The following is a 21,356-nucleotide window of genomic DNA, read 5'->3' on the forward strand; positions in this document are numbered from 1 at the left end:
ATTTTTTTCAGTGTAGACACTGCTAAAATTCTCAATGGTTTATTCTCTGAAAAAAGGACAAGTTTTCCTGATTATAACATTTTCATTGTGGAAAATTTGTAAAAGGCAGAAAAACAAATTATTAAGAATTATCCAAATATTCAGAAATAATTATTAACATTTTATGTATGCTCTTCCATTTTTTTCTGTGCTTCTTTATTTTACAAAATTGGGATCTTACTGCATATAACACTTTGTAACTTTTTATTTACAAATCAGTCATAAACATTTTCTTACATCTTTCATCCTTACATCCTTTAATAGTGTTCTATTAAAATATTTTAATGGCTGAAGATCAAAATTTCTACATGTTACCTGGATAGTTGGGGTATTTACAACTTTTCACCATTATAAATAACACTGTGAAGAACATATATAGAAGGATTAATATTCAAATATCTCTGATCACTTTCTTAAAGCAAATTTCTGGCAATAACATTACTAAGTCAGGGGACATTTTTCAGGCTTTTGATACCAGTTACCACACTGCCATTTTATAGAGGCTGCACTGGTTTGTGCTTCCTTCAGCAGGGTGTGAGAGTGGCAGTTTTTTTTTAGTCTTTCTTGGGAATTATTTATGTTTACTCTTTGCCACTTTGATAGATGATGAATAGTATTTTCGATTCATAATTGAACCTGCTTTTGTTATTTTTTTACTTCTATAGTAGCGTTTTAAAAAACAAAGCGTAATTTTTGTGTAAAGATATATTTGAATAAAGTTGATTTTTCTGGCAGTAATTGTCTTTTAATTAAACGTAGGCTATGGATCATCTGCAGTCATTCATTGCAGATTGTGATCGAAGAACAGAAGTGGCTAAGAAAAGATTAGCAGAAACTCAAGAAGAGATTAGTGCTGAAGTGGCAGCAAAGGTAAGAATTTCAATCATTTCATTAGTACAAAGTATAGTTTCAGCTCACTACTTTTGTTTTTAACTTTTTATTTTGAAATAATTATATTCACAGGAGATTGCAAGACATATACAGGGAATTCTATGTATTCTTCCTCTAGCTTACCCTTATATTAACATCTTACATAACTATAGTACAATATCAAAGCCAAGAAATTGATATTGGTCCAGTCCTTACATTTTATTCAGTTATGCGTGCACTCATTTGTGTGTCTGTGTGTGTGTGCAGCTCTTTGCAGTTTTATCATGTGTAACTTGGCTAACTATCAGCATAATTAAGTTACTTAACTGTAACATTGCCACAAGACTTCCTCATGTTACCCCTTTATGTCCACATCCATTCCCCTTTATCCCTAGCCCCTGGCAACCATTAATCTATTCTCCATCTCTATAATTATGTTATTTCACTGAATATTACACAAATGGAGTCATGCAGTATGTGTTCTTTTGAGATTGGCTTTCTTCACTCAGCACAACTTCCTTGCAATTCATACAGGTTGATGTGTGTATCAGTAAATAGTTCATTCCTTTTTATTTCTGAATCATATTCCATGGATGGATATACCAATGGTTTAACATTTACACATTGAAGGGCAGTTGAGTTGTTTCCAGTTATTGGCTAATAACAGTAAAGCTACAGTAAACATTTGTGTACAGATTTTTATGTGGACATAAGTTTTCATTTCTCTGGGATAAATGCCCAAGAATGCAATTGCTGGGTCATATGGTAAGTCCATTTTTAGTTTGGATAGCAAGTGCCAAACATTTTTCTAGAGTGACTGTACTGTTTTACATTCCTACCAGCAATGTATTAGAGATCCAGTCTCCACATCCGTGCCAGCATTTGATGGTGTCACCATGTTTCATTTTATCCATTCTGAGAGTTGTATAATGATTGAGGTTTCAATTTGCTTTTCCCTAATGACTAATGATGTTGACCATTTTTTTCACATGCTTATTTCCCATTCTTATATCTTCTTCAGTGAAATGTCTGTATGTCTTATGCCTGTTTTCCAATTGGATTCTCATTTTTAAATGTTGTTTTGAGCATTATTCACATGTTCTACTTTACTCACTACTTTTTAAAAATGTTTTATTGTGAACTTAATGTACCTGAAAAGTACAGTGAATCTCAGTGGATTCAAAGCCATCAGTTTTTTGCTATTGTTTCATTATTTTAAAAGCATTTTCTAGATGTCATATCATTTCACCTCTAAACACTAACCACAAAATCACATTATAAAGTTAACAATAATTTTTTAATATTATGTAATATCCAGAATGTGTGTGTTTTTCCTAGATAGAGTTGATTTGTTCTAATAAGAATCCAAACAAGGTCCGTATATTGCTTTTTTTTTTTTTGCTGAGGAAGACTGACTCTGAGCTAACATCTATTGCCAATCCTCCTCCTTTTTTTTTTCCCCAAAGCCCCAGTAGATAGTTGTATGTCATAGTTGCACATCCTTCTAGTTGCTGTATGTGGGATGTGGCCTCAGCATGGCCGCAGAAGTGGTGCGTCGGTGAGCACCTGGGATCCGAACCCGGGCCGCCAGTAGCAGAGCACGCGCACTTAACCGCTAAGCCATGGGGCCGGCCCCTGCATTTTGTTGATTTGATGACTTATTCCTTTATAACATTCTGTTCCATTTAGCACAGTCTGGTACATCTTATGAAAATGCAGAATGGAGACAAAGAGTTACCTAGATAGAATTTAGATGACAGCATTAAATATCGTGCTCAGATATGTATGTACAAAGGGAAATAGATTCCCTTGTTTGAGGGAAGGGTTACTTTTAGCCAGCTTTTTCTGGAAAGTTTTCTGAAGATGGAGACTAGAAAGATGGGCATCCTGAAGTACAAGGGATCTAATATTTCACTGTTGAAAGAGATCCAAAGTGCAGGCTAGACCCCAAGCTGTACTGGTTTGTATAGCATTGTAGTGGTTATCCATTACTACGAAAATGCTGTTTAACAAACGACCTCAAAACTCAGTGACTTAAAACAGTATTTATTTACCCCATGAGTCTCTAGTCAGTGATTTAGGCTGAACTTGACTGGGCAGTTATTCCTGTCTCAGCTGAGCTCACTCCATGTCTTCCAGCCAGCCAGAGGCTACTAAACAAACTATGCCCAGAAGGCTAGCCTGGCCGTGTTCTCATGGTAGTAGCAGAGATGTAAAAGCTTCATGCCCAGTCATACAAGTGCTTTTCAAGCCTTTCTTTTGTTATGTTTGCTACTGTCCCATTAACCATAGCCAGTTACATGGCCAAGCTCAGAGTCAGAGTATGTTGGTACTCAGTCACATAGCAAAGGGCATGGATACAAGGAAGGGTGAAGAGTTTTGGGCATTAGTGCAATCATTCTATGACAGATATTTAAAGAAAAGTACCACTTTGTTATTAAAGAAGTAGGATAATGATAATAGAATTGGGAATTTCTTTGAGGGACAGATATCTTGGATTGAAGGAGATTTGAGAAGTAAACATTATTGGCACACTAGTTTGTTGGGATTAGGTGTCCGTATCAAATTAAACCTTCTTTGCTAATATAATTGGCCACACAGGTTGAATACTTATTCTGTGGCCAAAATAAAGACTATGTATATGTATCATGTGCCATCAAAACAATAGGAATGAGGGGGCCAGCCCAGTGGCGCAAGCGGTTAAGTGCATGTGCTCCACTGCAGCGGCCCAGGGTTCACCGGTTCGGGTCCTGGGCTCGCACCAATGCACCACTTGGTAAGCCATGCTGTGGCAGCGTCCATATAAAGTGGAGGAAGATCGGCACGGGTGTTAGCCCAGGGCCAGTCTTCCTCAGCAAAAAAAGAGGAGAATTGGCAGATATTAGCACAGGGCTGATCTTCCTCACAAAAACAAACAAACAATAAGAGTGAACTAGGTTTCCAGGATGATGGTGATGAGGAGGAGGAGGCATATCAAATACCAAGGCAAGAATTAATCATGGTGGAAAGACGTGGACTAAGGGAGAAAGGGTGCCTTGTTAGTACACTGAAAAATCAGTAATATGCTGTGCAATGTATGTACAAGGCACATATTCTCATTTCTCACAACTTTGTGAGATAAGTATTAGCCCTGTTTCTCCAGTGAGGAAGTGGATTCAGGTTAAATAATATGGCCAAAATTGCATAGCTGGTAATTGGTTTTGCAATAAGCCAGATCTCTTGGACCATAAGGCCATATCTTTGCTTTAAAGAATGTCTACTAATTCATTCCTTTAACTCATGTTTGAACCTGTGCTATTTGTTGAGCATTGGAGATACAAAGATGGGAAGTAGAGATAGCTATCTTTAAAGTGGTGTGATATATGTAAAGGTAATTGTCATAAAAGATACAAAGGAGGGTATGGCTCTCTCTGTTTATGTGTTTAGGTGGGGGTGAGATGTGGTAATTTATTGGTCAAGAATGCTTCACAGAATAGACTCTTGAGTTGGATCTGGTTGAATGAATAGACATTCACTAGGCAGGCAAAGGAGGTAAGGGATGGCATCCCAGGAAGAGGGAACAGTATATGCAATGTCACAGAGGCAGAAAACAACAGGGTAAGTTTGGGAAACATAACTATAGATTTTGTTGTGAACAGCAAGAGATGGTTTGGAAAGGTACAGAGGGTCAGATTGTGGAAGAAAAGGTATTTTATACTTGAAATACACTGCCTAAGCAAGGTTGGAAAGTAGTAGTTATACTGAAATCAGTTGTATTCCTGACCTCACTGAAGTGAAGGCAGGCAGACTCAAAATATCCTGATGTCCCACCAATTCATTTGTGATATGCTCAGAAGGCATTATTTATACTCATATTACCTTAGATAACTTAAGTCTTTCCTGAGAATTTCTGAAATATTTTGAACTTCGGTACTCATTCTGCTTTTCATTCATGATCTTTTCTGTTTCTTTCTAGGCAGAACGTGTTCATGAGTTAAATGAAGAAATTGGTAAATTGTTGGCCAAGGTGGAACAACTAGGAGCTGAAGGGAATGTGGAAGAATCCCAGAAAGTAATGGATGAAGTAGAGAAAGCACGGGCAAAGAAAAGAGAAGCTGAGGTAACTAAATTCTTAATGGTAGTATATAGAGCCTTAGCATCTATAGTTAAAGAACATATATTTGACTGGAAATTATTGAAAAGTTATTAAAGGGAATTTAAAGCAATTTAAAAATATTTAATTTGTCTGTGTCATACTAGTGGACTGTGTATCAAAATTAGAGTTTTTTGGAATTTAGAGCCATTGATTTGTTGAAATTTATAACTGGTGAATGAAGTTAACTAAGTTAGCTAGTCGTACACAGTAGTCACACACACATAATAGACATACACTCTGCATATAAGTGGTGATACCCTACTCCCCACTCTACCCTCTTGCAAAGGTACTTCCCATCTCAGTACAATATGCTAGCGCCTTGGGAGCCTCCTCTCATTCTTCCTCTGTAGCACAGGTCAAAATCTGATATCCTGCAGACAGAGTTCTTTTTGGTTGGCCCACCTGATGTTTTTTAGAAAATCAAATGCCTTCAGATGAGATTGTACTCTCCCTTTTGCCATAGTCTCTCCGTCTTCTAACTATCACACCTGGGTTTAATTTGTTCTTATTCTAGCCTCTTAAGGGTGGAAGCTTAGATCATTGATTTTAGACCATTTTAATGCTGTTAGTTTTCTTCTAAGCACAACTATAGCTGGAGCCCACAGATTTTCATATTTTGTGTCTTCATTTTCATTCAATTCAAAATATTGGCTAATATAATTTATGATTTCTTCTTTGACCTATGGGTTATTTTGGGTGTGTTTAGTTTTTATTTGGTGTTTTTTCCATATATTTTTCTGTTACTGATTTTAATTTAATTCTGTTGTGGTCAGAGAACATTTTTGTGATTTCAGTTCTCTTAAATATGTCTACACTTGTTTTATAGCCCTGCATATGGTCTGTCTTGGTGAATATTCTATCTGCGCTTGAAAAGAATGATATTCTGCCTTGTTAAGTGGAGTGTTCTATAAATATCAATTGAGTCAAGATAGTTGATAGATTTGTTCAAGTCTTCTATATCCTATTGATTTTCTACTTGCTCTGCGCTATTTACTGAGAGGAATGTTGAAGTCTGCAGCTGTAATTGTGAATTTGTCTATCTGTGCTTTCCATTTTGTCAGTTTTCGTTTTGTGTATTTTGAAGCTCTGTTATTAGGTTAATATACATTTAGGATTGTTAGATCTTTTTGATTAGTTGAACCCTTTATTATTTTGAAATGTCCTTCCTTATCCCTAGTAACCTCCCTTATTCTGAAATCTCCTTTGTCTGATATTAATAAAGCCTCTGGCTTTCTTTTTAAGTTAGAAGTTGTGTACCATAAACCCTAGAGAAACCATTAGAGGTAAAAATGAGGTATAACTAATAGTGGAAATAAAATGGAATCTAAGAAATACTTAATCCAAAAGAAGGCAGAAGAAAAGGAGCAAACAACAGATTGGACATACAGAAAAAAAATTAGCATGAAGGTAGATTTAAATCCAATGTATCAATAATTACATTAAATGTAAATGGTGTAAACATTCCAATTAAAAGGCAGAGATTGTGAGATTGGATTTTTTTAAAAAGCAGGATTTAACTATATACTAGCTACAAAAAATCCACTTTAAAGACGCAGGTTAGGGGCTGGCCCCGTGGCTTAGCGGTTAAGTGCGCGCACTCTGCTACCAGCGGCCCGGGTTCGGATCCTGGGCGCACACCGACGCACCGCTTCTCCGGCCATGCTGGGGCCGCGTCCCACATACAGCAACCAGAAGGATATGCAGCTATGACATACAACTATCTACTGGGGCTTTGGGGTAAAAAAAAAAGGAGGAGGATTGGCAATAGATGTTAGCTCAGAGCCGGTCTTCCTCAGCAAAAAAGAGGAGGATTAGCACGGATGTTAGCTCAGGGTGATCTTCCTTCCCTTCCTCACACACACACACACACACACACACACACACACACACACAAATAAATAAAGACACAGGTTAAAGGTAGTAATAGGATGACAAAAGATATGCCATGTAGCCATTCTTGGTAATTTTAATGTCTTAATATTTAGGATTTCTTTAAGTGTAATTAATATCAATCCAGAAAATAAAACACTGTTATAAAATGCAAAGTGTTTATACTTATATGTATCTAGTACTATAGCTAATTTATTTCCCCAAAAGACTCTTGGGTAATGAAGCTGCTGAACATTATTACTTTCCTTCCATATATTACAGTTCCCATAAAACTTCATATATATATGTACTTGAAGATTTACTGGTATTACACAGTAGCTTAACTTCTTTAGCCTCTTATGTATTATCTTCAGTTGATTTTTATTAAGGACAGCGCATTTAAAAATTTACTTGCACTTTACTAAGGACAGTACATTTAAAAACTCATAGATTGTGTTCAGCTGCACATAATAGAAAACTTAACTTATAATGGCTTAACCAAAAAAAAGGTTTTGTTTTTTCTCATTTAATAAATACTCACAGAGAGTCTGGGGTTGGTACAGCAACTCTATGATGCCATCTATCATACAGGCTACTTCTAGCTTTATGTTGGATTCATCTTTATGCTTATCAGTTTGTAGTAGCAGTATGGCCACTAAGCCTAAAGCCTTTCCTCTATGCATAAGTGGAAAGAGGAGGAATAACAAGGCACAAAAATTGAGTTGACTTGCCTTTGTGTGTTGTGCGTTAGTGTTTTCCTTTTTTAAAATTTTTATTTTGAAATATTTTCAGAAAAGTAAAAAAACATAGTATAAAGATGTCTGGCCGCATGCCCAGTTGGGTGAGCTGTGCGGGATAGGTTGCAGAGAGACCAAAGAAAAGACCCGGAAACGGCGAACAAGACATATAGGTTTATTGCAAGTTACTTACAGGTCCAGTGGTGGCCGGCTGGACAGCAATGTGCACCGGCAAGCCACGGACCGGGAGGGGGTTGCTTATATAGACAGGGGACACAAGGCTGTTTGCTTGCCAAGAGGGGCTGTCCCTGGTATGACCAGCATTCTCAGGAACAGTAGCTCATGTGGAGGGGCTCTATATCCCTTTAAGACGTGATGTTCTTTAAGTGAGATAAGGTAAGATCCGGGCTGGCCAGGCCCTGGGCTTTTACAAATCCCAGCAGCTGGGCGTCCTGCCCAGAAGGGAGCCAGAAGGACACATGGTTGCAATGGGCTTGTGGGCTCTATCTTTCACCCAGACTCCCCAATAACATTTTACTATATTTGCTTTATCATTCTCCTCCTCTGTGTGTGTGTATTTGAACTGTTCGGTAGTAAGTTGCAGATATGGTACCTCTTTATCCCTAAATACCTCAGTGTGTATTTCCTAAAAACAAGGATATTTTATTACATAACCACAGTACAATTATCTGAATCAAGAATGAGCACTGATGCAGTACTTTTAATTAATCTAAAGACTTTATTCAGATTTTGCCAATTGTCCCAATAGTGTTCTTTTTCATAAAAGAAAGAAAATTCTCTTTATTTAAGATCCAGTCCAGGATCGTGTTTTGCATTTAGTTGTTCTGTCTCTCTAGTCTCCTTTAATCTGGAACCTCAGTCTTGGTCTGACATAATCTTGACAGTTTTGAAAATTGTAGGCCAGTTATTTTGTAAAATGTCCTTCAGTTTGGGTTTGTCTCATTTTTCTTCCTGGTTAGATTTTTGACAGGAATACTACTGAAGTAATATTATATCCTATCAGAAGGCACATTTTAGTCGTTTGTCCCATTTCTGGTGATGTTGCCTATTTTTCCACTGTGAAGTTACTATGTTTTCTTTTTGTAATTAATAAGTATCTTGGTGTGACACTTTCGAAACTATAAATATTCTCTTTCCCATCACTTTTTATCCACAGCTTGCAGCAGTCATTGGTGATTTTTGTCTGAATCTATTGACTCCCTTTTAGAGAACTTTCCTGTAGATTCTATCCAGCAATGTCTAATTATATCTCCTTAGCCAAAGCTACATGGAAGCTTGGAAGTTTAATGTTTTTAATTGGGCATGCTGCTACCTCAAACAAAAACCAGAATTGTCAGGGAAAAGGGTAGAGTGGATAGGCAAACCCACTAATATTTATTATTTCATTGAAAAACTTAAATAAAATGGTTGAGTACAAGACATCTTAATCTCAGCAAGGCACTTTTCATCTCTTGTCTTATAGAACTACTTTTAGTGGGAACCCTTATCGTTAGTATGCCCTGTCCACATTTCCAGAGGGAGGAAGAGTGATCTGTGGGAAAGAAAGCAATGGAAGCAAGCTGTAGTAATATGGAAGATACTCGTTGCTTCTCTGCAAGCATGGGTGACTTTTGCTTCCTTGACCCTTCACTGATGTATAGTTTTGGGGTTGCTACATCTCCTTTTTAACAAAAATGATAGAACATTGTAAAACATTGAGAAAACCTTTTCAAGTTCCGTTCTGTATCATGGTAGAACTGTTATGGTAGTTCTTGGCAAAAGATGTTTGAAGCTCTGCTCTTTAGCCTCCAGTGGAGAGGTCCCAAGAACAGAGGATGGGGGAAATGAAGGATCTATAATTTTCATGACAATAGCCATGATTTTGTATATTCATTTAAAAATAAGTTTAGTATAAATAGTATATTTTAATTGTATGACTTGCAGTGATGTTTATATGAAAATTTGTTTTTCTCACTTTTGTTTAGGAAGTTTATCGGAATTCTATGCCAGCTTCCAGTTTCCAACAGCAGAAACTTAGGGTCTGTGAAGTCTGCTCTGCCTATTTAGGTCTTCATGATAATGACAGAAGATTAGCTGATCATTTTGGGGGTAAATTGCACCTGGGATTTATTGAAATAAGAGAGAAGCTTGAAGAATTAAAGGTATATTGGTAAATTAATCTCTCGCACTTTATCCTGTTTAGCCACTCATTCTGTTGATCTGTGTTAGTTGTCTTCTTGTATAATATTCTAGACTGTGATTCTGTTACTAGTTCATACTGAATAGTGTAGGAGTATAAATGGAGATACCAGCTGGTTTAATGGATGATGTCTGAGAAACAGACTTTGAAATGTTATCCTGTCATTCTAGGAGGTAATATGTTGTGTTGGATATGATATTGAATTAGGAATCTTCCAAACTGGGTTCTAAACTAATTCTTTCATGCAAATCCCCTAAAATTTCTATCGTTATTTTCTTTTCTATAAAATTAATAATAATATATTAATATAACAATGTTTACTTTAAAGGAAGACTATTTTTAAAAAATGGATGATAACTGTCAGTTAAATATATAGGCTATTGTGAGAAAGGTAACATAGTTCTTACTCATCTGCTAAGTTCTTTTGAGAAGATAAAAAAAATGTGAGGGTATTTCTGAAGAGGTAAACATAAGCAGTCGATGGATATAATCAGTTTGCTTTTCAACAGTCTGATGTGGCTAGTTTTTTAAAACTTGTGGCACTGTAGCATTTTGTCATGAATTAAGGACTGGCTCAAAGATGGCAAACACTGGATAGTGACTTGCGATGCAGTTATCACTGGAATTAACCCAAGATCCATAGTTTGACATTTAAAATTATGTGGAATCAGAAACACCTAGAGACATCTCCATGTTCGCAGTTAACAGTAAGCTCTTGTCAGTCTTGTGAGTAGTGAGCATGATGATCTTGGGTTAAATATTTTTTTACTGACGAAATGAGTTTCACTATAAAAAGTGGTTATTGGGCTGTAAGTTAAAATTCAAAAATTTTACCTATTTGGGAATCTTTGCAGATATAGACTGAACAACAGAATTGTTTAGCATTTTACTAGTATTTTTTAAAGCAGCAACATCAAGATGGTAATTGGAAGTGACAGAAAACATTTCTATATTTGAAATCATAGAGTATGGAAACTTGTAGTAATTTATAATGGTTGATGTTCTCAAAATAATGCTAGAAAACATTGAGGAGAATAATCTTAAAGAAGTGGTTTTGAAATATCATTAAGAAATCATGGAGAGACATGAGGTTTTACAAATGTTCCCCAAAAGGGGGAAAGATTTTAGAAACCAGACTTGTAAGCCTAATGATTATACCTGGCAGAACTTCAAATTGAATTGTTATTAAGCAGATTTTGATATTACTTGTACTATATTGGAAACCAGATATGGTAAAGTTTAAGATAATGCTCATTAAGAATGGACTCAGTAAATAATGCTTCTCATTTATTATTATTTGAACTGTCATTGTTTTTTAAGAGAGTTGTGGCTGAGAAGCAGGAGAAAAGAAACCAGGAACGCCTGAAACGAAGAGAAGAGAGAGAGAGAGAAGAAAGGGAGAAGCTGAGGAGGTATGAAGTAATTAGTTGATTAGTCTGAGTATCTGAAGTTGAATATCCCCAGTTCTAAAAAGGGATGTGATTGATACAAGATTTTAGATGTTAATAAATCTGGACTTCGGAAATTTCGTTTACTCTTAAAAATATTACCATATGAAACAATGTTTATACAAGTATGTTAACTTACGGCCATAAAGGCAGTTTCCTTTAAAATATGCTGAAGACTGAATAAATAGTGCTTCGCATCTTTATGTTTTGTAATATGTATAACAGAGCACTTTTCTCGCCCTCTGATTTTCATAATGGGCTAGATTTGTACCAGATTGGTATAGAACTATTTTTATTTTTAAGATACATTTTATACTGGTTGCTAGAAGGTTTGGGTTGATAGAAGGTTTGGGTTTCTTGGTTTTGTTTTGTGGGTTATTTTACATTATACTTTGATTCTATATTTCAATTCTAGGAGCTTTAAACTATTAAAAATTCTATTAATTAAGTAATAGCTATATGTACACAATTCTTTTTTTTTTTTGCTGAGGTAGATTCGCCTTGAGCTAACATCTGTTGCCAATCTTCCTCTTTTTGCTTGGGGAAGATTTGCCCTGAGCTAACGTCTGTGCCAGTCTTCCTCTATTTTGTTTGTGGGTTGCCACCACAGCATGGCTGCCAACAAGTGGTGTAGGTTCATGCCCAGGAACCAAACCTGGGCCACCAAAGTGGAGCGTGCCAAATTTAACCACTAGGCCATGGGGTCGGCCCCCATAATGCTTTTTATATTGATATTCATTAATTGATAAAATCATATAATTCTTCATATTTTGAATGTTTAAATGTTCTGAGTCACTTTTATCCATTGGCAACAAATTGCATGGCATCATGGTGAAACATTCTTGGTAACTCATTTTTGTAACTTCTTTAACAACTTTAAGATGGACAGGTTACCACAGAAGATTTACCTGCAGTTTTAATTTATAGTATTCCTTTAATTGTATTACACATCTCTAAAATTTAAATACCTTCTCTTCTCTTCTGCAGATGTTGTGTCTAAGTTAATTAAAACCCTTTATAATATGTGACTAGGTCATGCCACCTTCCTCCAAGCTTTGAGCATGTTATACTTAGTCTGTTTCAAGACATTTAAACTACTTCATTTGTGTTACATGGCTTGTAACAGGTAATCTTTTTGCACTATAATGACAAAATGAAACACAGCTACATGTGGATATCCTCCGTTTTTAGGGGAAGTGATGTCATCCCTCCATTGATATATATGTTCTTCATTTACCATAAATCTTACCTCAGTGCTCAGTGCTCTTTTGTGTACACTAAGTTTCTATGAGAAAATTGCCCAGTATTGTAATATTTAAGATGATATAAATGACATTAGAAATCTCAGGTTAAAATTCAACTGAATGTAGTGCTGCTAATATATGATTCAACTGAGGTGACAGTCAAATGGTGAAAAAAGAAATTCTTTGCATGATTACGTTTTCATATTCATAGATGCCAAGAAAGTATATCACATCTTACTTGTTTGTTGCCAACTGGCAGATTTCTTTTAACACTTATTGTAAAATGTAACACTGTTTCAGAAATGTTTTTGAAAATTTCTGTTTTAATCTATGAACTTGAGAAAATGTTGCAACTAAGTATAGAAGATGAGGAAATTACAAGCGAGTACAAAATTACACAAGATGGGATTGCAAGTACGGTATTGAAAAGGATAATGATAAAAATTACTATCACTTACTGGGTGCTTATTATGTGCCAGGCACTATGCTAAGAATTTACATATGTTAGTTCATCTAATCCTCACAACCCCCTGTGAAATTGATATCACTAGTCCTCTTGCAATTGACAAACTGAGCTGAGGGAGGATATGTAATCTGCCCAGGTCACACAGATGGTGAGTGGTGGAATCAGAGTTAACGATTTACATCAGGCTGAGTCCAAAGCCATGCCTCAACCATGCTGTATATTCTCCACAAAAAACCCCCTGTGGCTTCCTAGTAACCATAACATTAACTATTATTATTTATTGAGCATTAATTGTGTGCTAGGAAATGTGAAGAGTGCTTTAATATAAGAGTATCACGTTTCATGTTAAGAAACACATGTTGTAAGATTGAATTGGGTGTTCTAGGGGTTATAGTATGAGACTGTAGTTCCAAAGCATATGCATCTCAGATCATAGAAATTTTACTCTGTTTCCAGAGGGAAAGAAGAAATGACAGAGATATAAATAACAAAGAATTTTGTCCAGGTTGGAAAGTGGTTTCTGGAGAATTAGTGAGTTGTGATGTGTACCGTATTTTAGTCTCCTAGGAGCATATTCTTTTTTTAAGAGCCAGTTATCCTAGTTAAGGAAGCTCCTATGCCAAGGTGGGGGAACCTGTAGAGTTTGTGGTGCATTTTGGAAAAATTTGTGTGCATACCTACATGCCTTATATTTATAAAATTAGTGTAAAAATCAGAAATCAGGAAGAATGTAATTTTAACAGCACACTTTTTCTCATTTATAGTTACTTTTCTAAAAATAGATTTTTTTTTTAGGTCTCGATCACATAGCAAGAATCCGAAAAGGTAGGTATTGTATAAGATAGGTATAAGTAGTGAAGCTGTGTTTTTCAAAGGTAGTTTTTGTAGATTAAATATTGTTTAAAAATGAGTGAGAATTAGGGGCTGGCCCGGTGGTACAAGTGGTTAAGTGCGTGAGCTCTGCTGCGGCGGCTCAGGGTTCGCTGGTTTGGACCCCGGGTGCGTACCGACGCACTGCTTGGCAAGCTATGCTGTGGTGGCATCCCATATAAAGTGGAGGAAGATGGGCACAGATGTTAGCCCAGGGCCAGTCTTGCTCAGCAAAAAAGAGGAGGATTGGCAGATGTTAGCATAGGGCTGATTTTCCTCACCAAAAAAAAAAAAAAAAGAGTGAGAATTAGATTAGTACTCTTAATTCTTTTTATTTTTTTAAATTTTTTTTTATTTATTTATTTTTCTGCCAAAGCCCCAGTAGATAGTTGTATGTCATGGTTGCACATCCTTCTAGTTGCTGTATGTGGGACACGGCCTCAGCATGGCCAGAGAAGCGGTTCCTCGGTGCACGCCGGGGATCCGAACCCGGGCCGCCAGCAGCGGAGTGCACACACTTAACCGCTAAGCCACAAGGCCGGCCCAATACTCTTAATTCTTTTGTAGTTCAAGTTTGAGCAGTGCCATTTGAGAAGAAACTGGTCAGAAGACACTCATGAACTACCATTTAGTGTTAATCAGAGTAAACTTATATACAGTGCCCTGGAGTTATAGAGAAAGCTAAAAATATTTCAGAATATTTCTTTAAAATTTTCTTTAGAAGCTCAGAGTAAATATCTGACAGGATTTATTTTTTTTATTTTTATTTTTTGGTGAGGGAGGTTAGCCCTGAGCTAACATCTGTTGCCAATCCCCCTCTTTTTGCTGAGGAAGATTGGCCCTGGGCTAACATCCGTGCCCATCTTCCTCTACTTTATATGTGGGACACCTGCCACAGCATGGCTTGATAAGTGGTGCCTAGGTCCCTGCCCGCAATCTGAACCTGCAAACCCTGGGCCGCTGAAGCAGAGCATGCAAAACTTAACTGCTACACCACCGGGCCAGCCCCAGGATTTATTTTTTAAAAATCAGTTTGAGTGGTACATTTAAGAAACACATTCTAAGAGGCTGTACCTGTTGAAAATGTAAGTAGGTTAAATAGTTGGATATATTTTTGAATGAAAAGATCCATGGTGGGTTGTTAAGAGAAACTAAAATGTTTCATTTACGCCTTGATCTTGAGTTTATTACTTATCCCTTGGTACAGTGATCGCAAGAAGCTTTCAAGGGTGCTTACAGCGAAGAGAACAAGATAACACTTTCTTTTGATTTTTGGCATTAATATTTGGGGGCTTTTTGAAGCCTTTCTTTACAGTTTTTACTAATTACTGGTAATTTTTTTCTGTCTAAGGAAGGTGGGGAACATGATGTATTGCATCCTTCTTAATTCTTCACTTGCCATTTGCATTCCTGTCCTGGAGTCTTGCTCATGAATCCATTCCCACCTAGAATGCCCATTCTCTCACTCTTTTTCAAATCCTGCCGTTCCTCCTGTTTGGAGTACATCTTCTTTTTGAAACCTTCTGAGTACTCTGAACTCGCTTAAAGAGTAACTATTTCCCAAGAACTTGGCCCTATTATAAATCGGAGCATTTGTTATGAAAGAAAAACCTTATGTTTCTGTTAGATCCTCCTTAACTTTCTAGAAAATTTCAGTGGTATTTCTGCTTAAAACATCAGAAAATGAAGACTTAATAAACGAGATCAATTTGTGTCAGACAAATTATATTGTTGTGAGTTTCTCAAATCCAGGATAAGAAGTAGAAACATTAAATGATGACACTTGTTGTTTACCGATTAACTAATGCAAGCTAGTCTTTTTGTTCAAAAGATACTTACTATTTATTTGTACATAGAACATCTTTAGATAGTCATGCCAGCAATTTAATTTCTGTCACTCTAGTCCAAGCCACCTCTTTATCTCTCTATTATACAATAGCCTCTTAACTGGTCTCTTAATTTCTGTACTTGCCCACTCCCCTTTTCTACCTCAGTCTGTTTTTCACACATCAGCCAGAATGAGCCCATTAGAAATGAGCCATAAATGACATCGGCCCTCTGTTTAAACCCTCCAAAGATGCTCCATCTCACTCGCAGGAGAAGTCGAAATCCTCACCATAGCTTTTTAAGTAGTGTGATCAGTCTGCCCTGGGTTGCATTTTATGTTTTGTCTCAGCATATTCATTAATTGCTCCCCCTTTCCTTCTATATAACTTATCATTCAGAGCATCCTGTTTTGAATGTTAAAGTACTTGGTCATCCTGCCTATAATACCCCTGATATTACTCTTCCTTGCTCACTTCATTCCAGCCAAATGGGTCTTCTGTTCCTTCAACATGCTGAACTTTGTCTCACCTCAGGGCCTTTTCACCTGTGTTCCCTCTACCAGACACACTCTTCTCTGAGATGGCTTGTTAGCTGATTCCCTTACTTCATTTCGTCTTTGCTTTAATGCCATCCTATCAGAAAAGCCTTCCCTGCCTATTCTGTATGAAAGATTACCACCTCCTTTCTTTCTCCGTCTTTACCCTTCTCAATATATCATTTCTTTACTGCCTGGCCTATCTTTATTTACTGCCTACATACCTTTGTAAACCTCTTTCTGGAGAATAAGCTCCATGAGGTTAAGGACTTTATTTACTGCTCAGTCTCCTTAGTACCTAGAACAGTACAATGGGCACCCAGTAAATAGTTTTTGAATGAATGAGTAATTGTCTAAATTTTTTACAAAGATGAATCATTGTGTTGGAAGAAATAGATTCATTATAACAGCTCAAAATGAGTGATTAAACAAAGTATCATTTGATAAACTTTTATTGAGTGAATTTTTTTTTCTTTTCCCTCTGCTCCTTTTCAGAAATGTTTTATTCAATTGTGGAAATAGTCTCTTCAACTGGTTGATGCTAGCTCCACAATATATGCCTTTCTCTGACTATAATGTTGACATGAGCTGAATGCTTTTAAACTTCATTTAACAAAATGATCATATGAAAATAAACTGTAAATTGTATCACCTGAATAATGTGCTTTTTAACTTACTCTATCAAATTATGAGAAAACATCACATTCTTAAAGTGACTTCAGAAAAATTTTTAACAGCTTTATTGAGGTATAATTTACATAAGTTTACCCCTTTTAAGTCTACAAGTTAATGATTTTTAGTAAATTTAAAGTTGTGCAACTATCAATCCATTTTAGAACATTTTCATCACTCTTATAATTTTTTATTTATTTATTTTTCCCCCATAGCCCTAGTAGATAGTTGTATGTCACAGCTGCATATCCTTCTAGTTGCTGCATGTGGGATGCGGCCTCAGCATGGCTGGAGAAGCGGTGCGTCGGTGCGCGCCAGGGGATCCGAACCCGGGCCGCCAGTAGCGGAGCGCGCGCACCCAACCGCTAAGCCACGGGGCCGGCTCCTTCAGCACTCTTAAAGTGACTCTTTTAACAAAGTTGCATACCTTTCTTCCCCTTTGTTTTCTCTCAGATTTTTTTTTTTTTTAAGATTTTATTTTTATTATTTTTTTCCCCCCAAAGCCCCAGCAGACAGTTGCATGTCACAGCTGCACATCCTTCTAGTTGCTGCATGTGGGACGCGGCCTCAGCATGGCCGGAGAAGTGGTGCGTCGGTGCGCGCCCGGAATCCGAACCCGGGCCGCCAGCAGCGGAGCGCACGCACTTAACCGCTAAGCCACGGGGCCGGCCCTCTCTCAGATGTTTTAAGTCCTCTGCATATGCCATCCCTACCCTCACCACACACACAATACACAAGTTAGTTTTGTGACCCAGTGGAGCCTACGGGAGTGTTTTTCCTTCTAGCTTCTTCAAAATGTTGTTCGTCCTATGTGCTTGTTGTAAATACTTTTTTTTTTGCAACTTAAAGTTCTCAAATGACTTATGCAGGTTAGTTCTTTATTCAAGCAGAACATGATTTGTTTGTGAGAAAAAACTATCTTACTGTGTTGTTTTTTTATGTGTGTGTGAGGAAGATTGGCTCTGAGCTAACATCTGCCAATCCTCCTCTTTTGTTTTTTTGCTGAGGGAGACTGGCCCTGGGCTAACATCCATGCCCATCTTCCTCCACTTTATATGGGACGCTGCCACGGCATGGCTTGACAAGCAATGTGTGTGCACCGGGATCCGAACCGGTGAATCCCAGGCCGCCGCAGCGGAGCGTGCACACGTTTAACCCCTTGCGCCACCAGGCCGGCCCCTATCTTACTGTGTTTTGATTACTCTATGACTAGGTATATTGCGGACATTCAAACTTACTTGATGCTCATATAACCTTTCTAATTCAGAGAGTTAGTAACTTATTCTAAAGAATATTCTTTCTCATGCCTCTCCTCTCTTCTGTCCATGTACATCAGGTACATACTTTATTTCTAAAGTATACTAAAAATCTTAGCAGTTTAAATGAAATGAAATCCATAAAGCCTCTAGGTAATACAATCTGTAGTGTGTAGTAGTGGTATAGATTGTTTCCTTCAGTTTTTTATTATTCCTGATGTAAATTTATACAATACTGATTGACCTCTGAGAACCAGTGTTTAATTTTTATTTTGAAATTCTAGTAGGAAGTTATTTAATATACCAGCAATTTATTTTAGTATAGATTTAGCTGACTTGAAACAGAATTGGCATTAGTGAGGCTGCTGAGGGGGATAGTTTCTCTTTAAAGAAAAGGCTTTAGGGGCTGGCCACGTGGTGTAGCGGTTAAGTGCGAGAGCTCCACTGCTGGCAGCCCCGTTCGGATCCCGGGCGCGCACTGACGCACCGCTTGTCAAGCCATGCTGTGGTGGCGTCCCATATAAAGTGGAGGAAGACAGTCACAGATGTTAGCCCAGGGCCAGTCTTCCTCCGCAAAAAGAGGAGGATTGGCATTGATGTTAGCTCAGGGCTGATCTTCCTCACAAAAAAAAAAAAAAAGCCTTTAGTAAGTGAGAAATGTAGTGCTGATGAAGCTAAAAACTAAATCAAGTGTTTTCTGTAGATCCAGGTCCAGAGAGCATCGCAGACATCGGTCTCGCTCCATGTCACGGGAACGGAAGAGGAGAACTCGCTCCAAATCTCGGGAGAAACGCCATCGCCACAGATCCCGTTCTAGCAGTCGCAGCCGAAGCCGCAGCCACCAGAGAAGCGGGCACAGTTCTAGAGACAGGAGCAGAGAGCGATCCAGGAGGAGGTACTGAGGTGTCTGTAAGAGGATACAGAGCTACCTTTATGGTTTAGAGTTGGAATACTGTTGGTTTGAAACTTGCATCTGGTAATATGTACACATTTGTATGGGTGTATAACATTTTTTCCCCTAATTACATGGGTAATTCACTAAGAATATACTTATGAGCCAGAGTAAGAAATTGGAACCAGTATGTGCAAAGGTTACTGCTTCTCTCTGCTTAGTGTGTCTAGTAACAAAAAAAAGTACTTTATGGGCAAATAATTTTAGGTACCAATACTCTTCGAGTTTTTTTTCAGTATGTATTGGCAAATTAGGGGCTCCGAGAAGTCCTTTCATTAAAAGAGTTGTTTAGCTTTGATTCATTGTTTTCCAAATTTCTTTGAACTTGTGCACTTTTTCAGAGCAGACACATTCTAGTATATTCTTGTTTAATCTGCACTTAGGTATGCATTATTATATACAGTTAGCTTGGCAGGGCAGATTCAGAATCTTAAGGAAGTTAGACTTCCTTGGCATGAAAACTCAAAAAGTGCAGAGAGGACAGACTCAGAGTGAGGAATGTGTAGGGACCTGAGTATCTATTCATTACAAAGGATTAGAATATGGTGGAGCCTTAACATTCGCAGTATATATAGACCAAGCTCCCAGAACTTCTCAGGTCACTTGATGGCCCTTAAGCCAGGTAGTTTCTATGGAACATAAACTGTGCTTAAAATTGCTTTTTTCCTGCCAACTATTCTTAAGTATATATATGGCAAACTTTTTGAGTGCCTGGTACCTACTAGTCTTAAATTTTCTATAGATTACTCCACATAAAGCCCATGATAGAATCCACAGAAAGCTGTTGAAAATCTATTTTTTTTGACCCTCAACTAGCCATTCCCTGAAACTACTCACAAGCTCAGTTGGTTAATAGGCTCTCAATCAGTATTTTATTTATTTCTTATATCCTTGCCTTGTTCCAAGTAGGTTTGTTTTGTTTATTTTTTTTTGAAGTTGATTCTTTTTTCCACACCTTTATTGAGGTATAATTGACAAATAAAATTGTAAGATATTTAAAGTGTACATCGTGGTGATTTGATATATGTATACATTGTGAAAGGATCCCACCATTAGTTAATTGACACATCCATCACCTCACATATTTATGTTTTTTCCTTTGGTGAGAATATTTAAGTTCTGTTCTCTTAGCAAACGAAGTAGTTCTTAAGGTGACTTCAATCAGTAAGAATTGTATACTTTCTACTGTACTAGGCTACTAAAAAAAAAACAAAGAAATACAACATAGTTGAACAACTTTGAGTGAGTTAGAACACAGGACTAACATCTTTGACAATAATGAGACTGATATAAGACCTAATATAATGTGATAAACTGTATATCATAGAGTATATATTACAGGAGTTTAGGTGAGGGAGATTCCAGAGTAATAAAAAATTACTACTACCTTCAGGTAGTAGGTAAAACTTGAATAAAGGTAGGTATAATTTGAATAGATAAAACCAGGGAGGAAAAAGATATTCTAGATAGAGTATCATAGGCAAATGCAGAAAATGAGCAAGGAATTTGTAAGGGACAGAGTTTGTCATACTGTGATTTGTAGTCCACTTATCTCACATTCTTAAAACTGTGGGCACACAGTGCAGTGCCCAGAAAACTGCATTTTAAAAAATTCTCTATGAGTCTTACCTGCACTGTAAATTTTGAGAATCGTCCTTCTGGTTGATGGAGATCTAGACAATTTCCCTTGTCAGCCTCCTCACCTGTCCTTGTTTCTGGTGTCTGTGAACTCTTAAATGTCTTTATTGGTGGTGGAGATGGAAGGGGGATGGGCATGAAGTCTCATCTAAGATTGGGTTTTCCTAGTCCCTAATGCTTCCTGCATTTATGAAGTTGTATAGGAAATTTTTCCACCATACTACATGATACCTCTAATCTAATATTTTCAGCATGTTCATAAAGAGGATTATTTAAAACTTAGAAGTTTTGCTTTTCTCAAGGGCAGTTCTGATCTTGATATTCAAATTATTCTCTTTCAAAGGAACATTCTTTGTTTTTAACCAAAATTGGCAGACAATTGTTATTAAAACCTACATGTTATGATAACTTGACGTTATTGCTACATATTTGAGTTTAACTTTCAAGGGAAAAGTCCCAGTTAGAAATCTCTTGTTTGCAGTTCTCCTGCTCAACTGTGAAATATTGGTCTCTGAGATAAGTAGATTCTGCTTGTGATCTTTCTCTGGCAACAGTTACCATTGGTAAATGAGGACTATTTGCATTTTTTTGCTTCCTG

At 37.2% G+C, this 21,356-nt stretch overlaps 1 protein-coding gene across 8 annotated transcripts in view; it reads left to right on the forward strand.

Annotated features, from left to right (window-relative positions):
• Positions 1-21,356, forward strand: part of LUC7L2 (LUC7 like 2, pre-mRNA splicing factor) — a 77,547-nt gene that overhangs the window by 53,255 nt on the left and 2,936 nt on the right. For 7 of the 8 annotated variants that reach the window (XM_087431638.1, XM_004430701.3, XM_087431624.1 and 4 more), the window contains 6 exons: positions 799-909; positions 4,865-5,008; positions 9,636-9,812; positions 11,171-11,262; positions 13,804-13,833; positions 18,872-19,063. In XM_087431638.1, the coding sequence (XP_087287764.1) occupies positions 799-909; positions 4,865-5,008; positions 9,636-9,812; positions 11,171-11,262; positions 13,804-13,833; positions 18,872-19,063 (746 nt within the window). The remainder of the gene's footprint in view (positions 1-798; positions 910-4,864; positions 5,009-9,635; positions 9,813-11,170; positions 11,263-13,803; positions 13,834-18,871; positions 19,064-21,356) is intronic. The other variant, XM_014787706.2, reaches the window with a different exon arrangement.

Source organism: Ceratotherium simum, chromosome 1 (assembly GCF_057802395.1).
Source record: "Ceratotherium simum simum isolate JZ-2026a chromosome 1, ASM5780239v1, whole genome shotgun sequence".
NCBI classification, from domain to species: domain Eukaryota; kingdom Metazoa; phylum Chordata; class Mammalia; order Perissodactyla; family Rhinocerotidae; genus Ceratotherium; species Ceratotherium simum.